The 12,629-nt window shown below is 36.7% G+C and overlaps 1 protein-coding gene across 1 annotated transcript; it reads left to right on the plus strand.

Annotated features, from left to right (window-relative positions):
• The first annotated feature begins 910 nt into the window (after positions 1 to 910).
• On the plus strand, positions 911 to 11,975 carry LOC131952567 (uncharacterized). Its single transcript, XM_059315293.1, has 3 exons — positions 911 to 964; positions 8,540 to 8,593; positions 10,787 to 11,975. The coding sequence occupies exon 3, from the start codon at positions 10,838 to 10,840 to the stop codon at positions 11,942 to 11,944; it is 1,107 nt and encodes a 368-aa protein (XP_059171276.1). The 5' UTR covers positions 911 to 964; positions 8,540 to 8,593; positions 10,787 to 10,837; the 3' UTR covers positions 11,945 to 11,975.
• The last annotated feature ends 654 nt before the right edge of the window (positions 11,976 to 12,629 follow it).

Here is a 12,629-nt window from a genome sequence, read left to right on the forward strand (position 1 = left end):
CGCTTTTTTCTCTTTGCGCTTTTTTCCGTTTGCGCTTTTTTCTGTTTGCGCTTTTTTCTGTGTGCGCTTTTTTCTCTTTGCGCTTTTTTCTGTTTGCGCTTTTTTCTCTTTGCGCTTTTTTCCGTGTGCGCTTTTTTCTCTTTGCGCTTTTTTCCGTTTGCGCTTTTTTCTGTTTGCGCTTTTTTCTGTGTGCGCTTTTTTCTCTTTGCGCTTTTTTCCGTTTGCGCTTTTTTCTCTTTGCGCTTTTTTCTGTGTGCGCTTTTTTCTCTTTGCGCTTTTTTCCGTGTGCGCTTATTTCCGTTGCGCTTTTTGATTTGCGCTTTTTTCCGTTGCGCTTTTTTCCGTTGCGGTTCTTTCTGGGAACCCCAATAGATACTAAAGTGACTCACGCTTTTCTTTATAGTTATTAAAATAGTATTTTTTTCTACTTTTTAGTGCATTATTACATAAAAGATTGTATAAAACTTTTTTTTACGAAATTTTTTTTTTTTAAATTGGATCGAAATGATCGCATTTTAGTTCGATTTTTAATCTCAGCTGTGCAAAACAATAATAAAAAAAAATTCGAAATTTTCCGCCCTTTCAAAATTAGATACAGTGTCCCCCCCCCCCCTCCCCCCCCCCTCCCCCCCCCCCCTCTAGATTCTAGATATTATAGATTCTAGATATACGTCACGTTCGGGAATTTTACAAAAAGTGGAGATAATTTAAATTAACACACTTTTATAACATCCTTTAGACATAACAAACAATATTCGACATTAGATCGAGAAATACATCCTTTAGGCCGAAACAAATATTTAAATTGACATTATCTCCCAAAGACAATGTATTGAATCAGTAAAATCTGTTCCGTTGATTAATCACAGTTTTTTACTCAACCCTTCTGGAAAATCCCTGATTTTGGGTATCTCCAGTGCTATTCTTAGCCTCTTCTCTTCATGCTAACAGTTTAGACGGTGAGGTAAGTCATAGAATATATCTAGATCTAGAAAATCTATATCAGGACCTAAATCTAGACTCCCTAAATATATACTAACTATTGTGTAATAATAAAATAGGCATAGGGCTAGGTAATCTCACGATATAGTACGATTAGGGCCTATAATTAAAATTATTATAGTATATACTAGTATATAGATTAGATTATAGACCCTCGCCCTCTCACGGCCTTTGCCTAGTTCTAGATCTAGAATCTAGGTCTAGATTCTAGTACTCTAGCTAGACTCTAGAGCCTACTCTAGACTAGTCTAGACTCAATCATTCTAGATCTAGAGTCTAGAGATTTTCTAGATGGAATCTAGATCTAGATCTAGATTCTACTTCCACACTCAATCTTATCAGAATCACTACCTACTCCTTCGCTTCGGTAACTTCGAAATATTTTTTTAAAATTAATTATTAATTTTGGTAGGCCTAGGCCTAAAGCGGCAAGCCGGCTAAAGCTAGAAGATTGCAGCTAGATTCTAGGTCTAGACTAGGTCTAGAAGTAGAATCTAGAATCTAGATCTAGATCTAGTAGATTCTTATGATTATAAAATATATAGAAGTCTAGGCATAGTCACTAATTACTAGATTCTAGATCTCTAAATTAAATTAGGCCCAATATAAAATAATCATATTCATATACACATATATAGGCCTATTATAATATAATATTATTAGGCCCTGGCCTAGACCTGTAATCAATTATATTAATATCATAAAATTCATAGGTAATTTATCGTTTTAGGTAGATTCTACGTAAAATCGCCCGCGACTAGTAATGTGAAAACCAGGTGACTCCTTAAATTTTAATAATTATTTCACATTTTGAGGAGGATTTATGTTTTGACAAATACAAAAATGCTTCATTGTTTCATTTATGTACCTGGTTTTAAACAACTGAATTAAAACTGTTCAGTGATAAATGAATACTAGCTATGTTTCCAACAGATGCAACCATGCTCATTTACAATAGCAGCCATCTTGTTTTTTTTTTTTATTGTAAACTTATAGCGCAAGATTCAGGGGAAGCCACTCTAACTTAGCAGATGGCCACTTTTTATAGAGCAAATCCTGCTCGCAAACACTGCTGTTTAAAGTTAATTTCTTGCCTATATTGATATATTTAATATTTAGCCATTGATTTAGGTTTATTATTCATTTACCTATAATATTTGACACAAATATATCACAATTTACTTCTATTAAAGCCTTGACAATGAGGTAAATTTTTCGTACTTTACTAGCCGCGGGCGATTTTACGTACCTAAAATGATAGATTACCAATTCATAAATATAGGCCTAAATTCTAAGTAGGGCCTATAGGCCTATAATTATAATAACTATATATTAAATAAATATATGCTTCAAATACTAGATTCTAGATCTATTTTAGTATTTTATAGTTACTTTAGTTACTAGATCTAGTAGTATAGTAATCTACCATTGGCCTATTCTATACTCTATCACAGAGGCGTAGTGACCCTTCCCGGCGCCCGGGGACAACTTTTGATTTGCACCCCCCCCACCCTCGAACTTTTCATTTGCACCCCCCCCCCCTCAAACTTTCAATTTGCACCCCCCCTCAAACTTTCGATTTGCACCCCCCTCAAACTTTTCATTTGCGCCCCCCCCCCCCCCCCCTCAAATTTTCAATTTGGCGCCCCCCCCCCCCCCCTAAGGTCGGCGCCCGGGGACATATGTATATAAATTCCATTTTGCCAGGAGGGGGGCGGGGGGTTCGATCAAACCTAGGTTAGGAACCACTGATCTAAAAATAGAGTAGGCCTGTGTATCAGCCTTTAGTCTAGTAAAGTATTTACTTGGTAGTGTTTACCATACTATATTTTCAGGAATCTGTAGATCTAAATTATAGAGCTGATGAGGTAGCCTATATGTCATAGTTATACCAATATCTGATAGGAAATTATTTTGTTGATAAATAGGTAACCCTTTCCTAAATCCAACCCTAATGCTAGTCTACCTACTAATTTCTGATCTTAATTACATTAAACCTCATCCTAATCAGTCATCTAATAACCTAACAAAACTAATTTCAGAAGTCTGTTGTCTGACACAGTAGCATCGCTAGGTCGGTAGTCACCCGGTGCGGTACTTCATGGTGTCCACACCCCACCAAAGAAACAAAGTATATATATTTATATATATATATATATATATATATATATATATATATATATATATATATATATATATATATATATATATATATATATATATATATATATATATATATATATAGGCCTATTATAATATAATATTATTAGGCCCTGGCCTAGACCTGTAATCAATTATATTAATATCATAAAATTCATAGGTAATTTATCGTTTTAGGTAGATTCTACGTAAAATCGCCCGCGACTAGTAATGTGAAAACCAGGTGACTCCTTAAATTTTAATAATTATTTCACATTTTGAGGAGGATTTATGTTTTGACAAATACAAAAATGCTTCATTGTTTCATTTATGTACCTGGTTTTAAACAACTGAATTAAAACTGTTCAGTGATAAATGAATACTAGCTATGTTTCCAACAGATGCAACCATGCTCATTTACAATAGCAGCCATCTTGTTTTTTTTTTTTATTGTAAACTTATAGCGCAAGATTCAGGGGAAGCCACTCTAACTTAGCAGATGGCCACTTTTTATAGAGCAAATCCTGCTCGCAAACACTGCTGTTTAAAGTTAATTTCTTGCCTATATTGATATATTTAATATTTAGCCATTGATTTAGGTTTATTATTCATTTACCTATAATATTTGACACAAATATATCACAATTTACTTCTATTAAAGCCTTGACAATGAGGTAAATTTTTCGTACTTTACTAGCCGCGGGCGATTTTACGTACCTAAAATGATAGATTACCAATTCATAAATATAGGCCTAAATTCTAAGTAGGGCCTATAGGCCTATAATTATAATAACTATATATTAAATAAATATATGCTTCAAATACTAGATTCTAGATCTATTTTAGTATTTTATAGTTACTTTAGTTACTAGATCTAGTAGTATAGTAATCTACCATTGGCCTATTCTATACTCTATCACAGAGGCGTAGTGACCCTTCCCGGCGCCCGGGGACAACTTTTGATTTGCACCCCCCCCACCCTCGAACTTTTCATTTGCACCCCCCCCCCCCTCAAACTTTCAATTTGCACCCCCCCTCAAACTTTCGATTTGCACCCCCCTCAAACTTTTCATTTGCGCCCCCCCCCCCCCCCCTCAAATTTTCAATTTGGCGCCCCCCCCCCCCCCCTAAGGTCGGCGCCCGGGGACATATGTATATAAATTCCATTTTGCCAGGAGGGGGGCGGGGGGTTCGATCAAACCTAGGTTAGGAACCACTGATCTAAAAATAGAGTAGGCCTGTGTATCAGCCTTTAGTCTAGTAAAGTATTTACTTGGTAGTGTTTACCATACTATATTTTCAGGAATCTGTAGATCTAAATTATAGAGCTGATGAGGTAGCCTATATGTCATAGTTATACCAATATCTGATAGGAAATTATTTTGTTGATAAATAGGTAACCCTTTCCTAAATCCAACCCTAATGCTAGTCTACCTACTAATTTCTGATCTTAATTACATTAAACCTCATCCTAATCAGTCATCTAATAACCTAACAAAACTAATTTCAGAAGTCTGTTGTCTGACACAGTAGCATCGCTAGGTCGGTAGTCACCCGGTGCGGTACTTCATGGTGTCCACACCCCACCAAAGAAACAAAGTATATATTTATTTATATATATATATATATATATATATATATATATATATATATATATATATATATATATATATATATATATATATATATATATATATATATATATATATATATATATATATATATATATATATATATATATATATATATATATATATATATATAGGCCTATTATAATATAATATTATTAGGCCCTGGCCTAGACCTGTAATCAATTATATTAATATCATAAAATTCATAGGTAATTTATCGTTTTAGGTAGATTCTACGTAAAATCGCCCGCGACTAGTAATGTGAAAACCAGGTGACTCCTTAAATTTTAATAATTATTTCACATTTTGAGGAGGATTTATGTTTTGACAAATACAAAAATGCTTCATTGTTTCATTTATGTACCTGGTTTTAAACAACTGAATTAAAACTGTTCAGTGATAAATGAATACTAGCTATGTTTCCAACAGATGCAACCATGCTCATTTACAATAGCAGCCATCTTGTTTTTTTTTTTTATTGTAAACTTATAGCGCAAGATTCAGGGGAAGCCACTCTAACTTAGCAGATGGCCACTTTTTATAGAGCAAATCCTGCTCGCAAACACTGCTGTTTAAAGTTAATTTCTTGCCTATATTGATATATTTAATATTTAGCCATTGATTTAGGTTTATTATTCATTTACCTATAATATTTGACACAAATATATCACAATTTACTTCTATTAAAGCCTTGACAATGAGGTAAATTTTTCGTACTTTACTAGCCGCGGGCGATTTTACGTACCTAAAATGATAGATTACCAATTCATAAATATAGGCCTAAATTCTAAGTAGGGCCTATAGGCCTATAATTATAATAACTATATATTAAATAAATATATGCTTCAAATACTAGATTCTAGATCTATTTTAGTATTTTATAGTTACTTTAGTTACTAGATCTAGTAGTATAGTAATCTACCATTGGCCTATTCTATACTCTATCACAGAGGCGTAGTGACCCTTCCCGGCGCCCGGGGACAACTTTTGATTTGCACCCCCCCACCCTCGAACTTTTCATTTGCACCCCCCCCCCCCTCAAACTTTCAATTTGCACCCCCCCTCAAACTTTCGATTTGCACCCCCCTCAAACTTTTCATTTGCGCCCCCCCCCCCCCCTCAAATTTTCAATTTGGCGCCCCCCCCCCCCCCCCCTAAGGTCGGCGCCCGGGGACATATGTATATAAATTCCATTTTGCCAGGAGGGGGGCGGGGGGTTCGATCAAACCTAGGTTAGGAACCACTGATCTAAAAATAGAGTAGGCCTGTGTATCAGCCTTTAGTCTAGTAAAGTATTTACTTGGTAGTGTTTACCATACTATATTTTCAGGAATCTGTAGATCTAAATTATAGAGCTGATGAGGTAGCCTATATGTCATAGTTATACCAATATCTGATAGGAAATTATTTTGTTGATAAATAGGTAACCCTTTCCTAAATCCAACCCTAATGCTAGTCTACCTACTAATTTCTGATCTTAATTACATTAAACCTCATCCTAATCAGTCATCTAATAACCTAACAAAACTAATTTCAGAAGTCTGTTGTCTGACACAGTAGCATCGCTAGTCGGTAGTCACCCGGTGCGGTACTTCATGGTGTCCACACCCCACCAAAGAAACAAAGTATATATATTTATATATATATATATATATATATATATATATATATATATATATATATATATATATATATATATATATATATATATATATATATATATATATATATATATATATATATATATATATATATATATATATATATATATATATATATATATATATATATATATATATATAAATGGCCTACATATGCCTATAATTTAAATATATGTCACAAATGCATACTTATATGTGTATAAGCTTTAATCACTGCAGTGTTTATCTATAGTCTTTTAATACAGCTGGATGTAGCATTGTTTTATCTAAAGTTAGCAAATTTACGTCATGGTGTCACCCCAACCCCCTTGTAGTAATTGTCGATAGTACTTTAAAGACTATTTAACTTTAAATAATGGAGCAGGCAAAAAGCATTTTTCTTCTGTGCATCTTGCAATTTTTTGCCATTGGTGGCACCCCTGCCTCGCCCTCGCTACGCCTCTGGTCTGACACTGGGACTATCAACTTTTTAAAATAAAAATCAAACCAAATCATAAACTAAGCCTAATGCAACGCCAAAGTAATAGATGAAATACCCAAGGCAAGACCTAACAGTGGCTCACAACTTATAGATTCTATGTAAAGTTCACTTATGGCTTCCTTCTACATTTTAAAAATGAAATTGTTTTTATAGCTTATGAAGTTAATTTTATTTTTTAAGGCCTTTAGGTCAAACATAATAGGTTTTTGTGGCCTGAACAATCTATCACCATTTTCACCTTCCCATATTAAATCAGATAATCTTACAAACTGGGCTGATTGATGTCATCACATTTAACTTATATTATTTTATAAATATAAATTATAAGAACAGTATGGAACATTTAACTTGAAAATATAGTCCTACTTCAATGTTGTGTATTTAATGACCCAACATTAAAAAATAACTAGATTAAAATCTAAACAATAAACAACTCATTTTAGGATGATTGTGTGGCTCCTATTTGCAGGTTTGTTTCTTATTGCCTGGACAAACTCAACCATCTTTACTTCCTTTTGTTACAGTCATTAACTGTTAACCCTAACTAGAGGCTTAACACCACTATCCTACAATAGGCTGTATGCAGGGGTGTGGGGGGGGGGGGGGGGGGGCGGGGGGGGCGGACCGCACCGGGTGCCACCATTTAGGGGGGTGACACCAAGGCAAAAAATAGCAAAATATATAGAGAAAAACTTGAGGGGGGGTGCAAATCGAAAGTTTGAGGGGGGGGGGGGGGGGGTGCAAATCAAAAACTTGAGGGGGATGCAAATCAAAAGTTTGAGGGGGGGTGCAAGTTGAAACTTGAAAGTTTGTCCCCGGGAAGGGTCGCTACGCCTCTGGGGGGGGGTGACACCATTAAGTGCCGCACCGGGTGACACCCGACCTCGCTACACCACTGGCTGTATGTATCTTTACATCTGATACTAACATGCTATTGGAATCAAATCTTTTTTAAAAACAGATCTGGAACTGTTCCAATGCCAAACAATAAAAAATCTTCTAAAACATAAACACAACTGGAAGTCTGAATGTTAAAACTAGTGAACCCAAGTGATGTTAAGTTTCTAAACATTTATTTCAATGTCCAACAAGTGAGAATACAGTTGTTTAAGTTTCAATTTCAAGTCTTTCAGTCAGCCAAAACTGTTCAGTTATGATAACATGACTTCACAGTGAAAGTAAAGAAGGTTGGCCACAGAATATGCTACATAACAAACAGATTTGACAGTCTGATCTGGAACTTTTAACTTTATTTAAATTTGTTTCATATAAAATATTTTAACATTTTCCCTAAATTTTGCATCCAAACTCACTGACCATCTGACTTGAGATAGTTTTTTTGCTGCGGAGCTAAACCTATTTAATGTAAAGCTATGCTGTTATACTACTGTTATGTGCCTAGACAACTGTCAGTACAATTACTACCAAATTATTGTGATGGTATTTAATCTAGTTTGTTTCATTAGTTTTAACTTGTATTTAAAAATTTAGTTTTTGTAAATTAATGATGTCACCCATCTATGCTGCCAGTCATACCTATTTTTAGACAATATGTATGCATTTTTTTTTCTTCTGAACTTTTTTTACAAGTACATTTATCATCCAGTTATTTTTTTTTTCTGTAGTTACAAGATTTGCAGTTACAAGACTGTTCTAAGAAGCTACTAAACGTTTCAAAGGTAACTACACATTTCTTATGCCGTGGTGACTGTCAATATTTTACCTTTTCTACAAATCAGTTAATTGAGCAGATTCTCGTGAAGCCTACACGCCTAAGAAAAAACAAACCTTGTAATTTAGAGGCAATCAAGTCAAATCGTTTTTTGATTGTGTTATTATAGAACTGAGCAGGTAAGCCAACAGACCTATCAGGTCATTGTGTTATAGAACTGAGCAGGTAAGCCAACAGACCTATCAAGTCATTTTGTTTGTGTTATAGAACTGAGTAGGTAAGCCAACAGACCTATCAAGTCATTTTGTTTGTGTTATAGAACTGAGTAGGTAAGCCAACAGACCTATCAGGTCATTTTGTTTGTGTTATAGAACTGAGCAGGTAAGCCAACAGCCATATCAAGTCATTTTGTTTGTGTTATAGAACTGAGCAGGTAAGCCAACAGCCATATCAAGTCATTTTGTTTGTGTTATAGAACTGAGCAGGTAAGCCAACAGCCATATCAAGTCATTTTGTTTGTGTTATAGAACTGAGCAGGTAAGCCAACAGCCATATCAAGTCATTTTGTTTGTGTTATAGAACTGAGCAGGTAAGCCAACAGCCCTATCGGACGTATCTAAGGTGAGGGTATGGGTGAGACTTTGGTGAGGACATGATACTTGGGGAGGGGGCGATAAACATGTTTGAAGATATCGTTTGTATTTTTATGGACACAATTAATATACAGCAGCTGGTAGAATCCTACGATATTTTAGAATGTTCTTGCATTTTCTGATGACGTTTGGTAATGGGGTGCGGTGTTAAAATAGGATTAAACACCTGACATCATGGGCCACCCCCAATCTCTGTCACGCTTCGATGGTCAAATACATTGTGACCCCTGGGATTGGCCACCAGGAACTGGGTTAGGTCAGGTAAACAAGCTGTTGACACGACCAGAAACTTGGTTCCCACAACTTTCATTGATATATCTTAAATAAAGCTTTAACACGTTAAGCATAATTTGTTGACGTCAGGTAAAACACGCTAAGCATGTGCTAATTACGTTAGGTAAAGCATGCTAAGCGTGTGCTATTGACGTCAGGAGAAAAATATCACGTGTGGTTTCCGGAGTTTCCCCACATGACAGTATCATTTGAAAAATTCCCATTATTATGTGGCTGATAAATCTTACGTAATAACTATCTTACCTGTATGTGTCAAAGTGTCCGTGTCATTGTGTTGGTGCCAGCCCGTCTTGTCTCCACTGTGTCTATTACAGAGGTTAGTTCATCTTGTTCTATAAATAGGCTACACGTGCTCATTGAGTCTTTCATGTAGCCTGTGTTTTATCTGGGAATTCATTTTACTTGTTTATCTTATTCTATTAATAGTTTTGCTCGTACGTGTTGCTAATGGGAATTCGTTCTACATATTTCCATTTTAATACGCCTCGCCATCTAGACTTTTAACAGCAAGCCCAAGATCGGCTATTTTAAGTAACAAGCCTCGTAATGAAAGTCGCTCCCGCCAATTAATTTGTAAATAAAATAGCTTGTCGTCCATATACCTGAGAAGATTCGATGTATAAATTTTTTTGAATAAATTTGAATTTGTATCAGCTATGACTAGACGTCAGAGATATTCGGAGATTTTAAATATTACCAAAATAGACTACAGTAAAGTAGGTTTCAATCTTAAGTCTTCTTCGGTTATAAAACAATGGAGAGCTAATAAAAAACTTAATTCATTTTGATTTTTTTCGGTTACTTTTTTTTATTTGTTAATCAGATCGATGATAATCTTTTTCAATTTTTATAAATATTTAAATTTAAAATTTTATATTCTATTTATAGACGTTCGGAAATATTATAAATTTTAACTTAGAATCAAGTTCACCTCAGCGTTATTTATAGCGCTACTGATACGCCATTTATCTTTAGTATTTGTAGTCAGCATCACCCTACCACTGTCTCATTTGTCTGGCTACCTTTCACTGCGATACCCTCGTTCTACATTTGTTTTACAACTTCAGGTCTGCTCGCCCATTTATTTCAAGCTACTTTTGACGTTTGTACACTTACGTCTACATTTATTTTAATCTACTTATGAAGATACAAAGCTAATTTTAAAGCTATAATATATTTTTTTTGGAAACTTTTACTTTTAAAGATGAATTAAAAGAATTACCTCCCTTATCATTTTCTCCCTCTATTTTCAGCTGCTGATATCTGACAGTTACCTCCAAGGTGGACCACTCAAAACAACCAAGATGGCGGACAGGGAACGTGAGCCTCATGGGATGGCCTTTAGCAGAAGCCCACAAGACATTTATGAAAATATTTTAAAGATGGACAGAGAGAAGAAAAGAGAAACATTTAGAAAGTATTACACCATCCTAGCTGCTGTGACTGAAGTGTATGATCAGCACCCGTATGTTTTACTCATCTTTTTTGTCAACTATTTGCTTGAGATGGGCCAGGAAGTGACCTCTAGAAACTTAATCAGCTGTCTAGACCAGCTGGACAGCTCGTCCACTTTGTTCTCACAGCTGTACGACACAGACGATGAGAGTGACATACGGGCATTGGCTGGCTCTCAGAAACAGCCTGATGACACCAGGAACAGCCTAGGTGCAGCAGACAGCAGGAACAGCCTAGGTGCAGCAGACAGCAGGAACAGCCTAGGTGCAGCAGACAGCAGGAACAGCCTAGGTGCAGCAGACAGCAGGAACAGCCTAGGTGCAGCAGACAGCAGGAACAGCCTAGGTGCAGCAGACCAACCTGTAGTTCCATCTTCCGATCAAGTTTCAGTCAGTCCATCAACAACCCACTCAAACACAGCACACAATGGACCGAGTGACCACTCAAACACAGCACACAATGGACCGAGTGACGTCAGCAGTGTGCACACAGCCCCAAGCTGTGACGTGGTAGACAAGCCTAACCATGTGCAGGGAGCTAACCATGTGCAGGGAGCTAACTCCCCCAGAAATGTCCAGCAACTGCCCAGCTACGATGAAGTGGATGGGGAGCTATTGGCCAGGTCAAGAGCCAGCGTCCCACACAACGTCATCTCAGGTCCAGCTAAACGTGCCCAGCTGACCAGCAGCAGGACAGAGGAGACGCCTTGTGCTGAGGCGGCCTCAGCCAACACTGAGGACCCAGCACTCATTAAAGAGAGGCTGTTGGCTGTCAAGAATGAGAATAAAATCCTGGAGGATTACAAGCGGTGCCTGCAGTGCCACAGGAACCCGCGTGGTGTCACCTTCTTGCCGTGTGGACACTTCACCACATGCAGGGAGTGCTCTGGCCCCATGTACGTCTGCACATTATGTAACAGGAATATACTGGCCACTGTGGACACATATCTCAGCTAAAGTTTGGTATAAAGTTATTTATTGAAAGTTATACACATTTCTTTTTATTTATTTGAGGCACTGTGTTAGTCAGGTTGTTAGTGCAGGTTTGCTGAAAGGGTTGAGTCTATCCAGCTGTAATGGGTACCTGAAACAAGTTGGAGGGCAACCTGGTCATGGTGCTTGCTTGTTGAGGTCACACTTTGCCATCTCAGCTCTGGTCAAGTGGTTGAAAACAAATGTCATGCTCTTAACATAAATACCACCATGATACCAGCACTACAGCTAGGTAAAGCCTAAGGATTGTCTATATGAGACTGGTACAACAACAGCTAGATAAAGCCTAGGGATTGTCTATATGAGACTGGTACAACAACAGCTAGATAAAGCCCATGGATTGTCTATATGAGACTGGTACAACAACAGCTAGATAAAGCCCATGGATTGTCTATATGAGACTGGTACAACAACAGCTAGATAAAGCCCATGGATTGTCTATATGAGACTGGTACAACAACAGCTAGGTAAAGAGGTAAAGCCTAGGGATTGTCTATATGAGACTGGTACAACAACAGCTAGATAAAGCCCATGGATTGTCTATATGAGACTGGTACAACAACAGCTAGATAAAGCCTAGGGATTGTCTATATGAGACTGGTACAACAACAGCTAGGTAAAGCCTAGGGATTGTCTATATGAGACTGGT

This window comes from Physella acuta, unplaced genomic scaffold (assembly GCF_028476545.2).
Source record: "Physella acuta isolate Inbredline_101_S28 unplaced genomic scaffold, ASM2847654v3 ptg000877l, whole genome shotgun sequence".
Taxonomy (NCBI): domain Eukaryota; kingdom Metazoa; phylum Mollusca; class Gastropoda; family Physidae; genus Physella; species Physella acuta.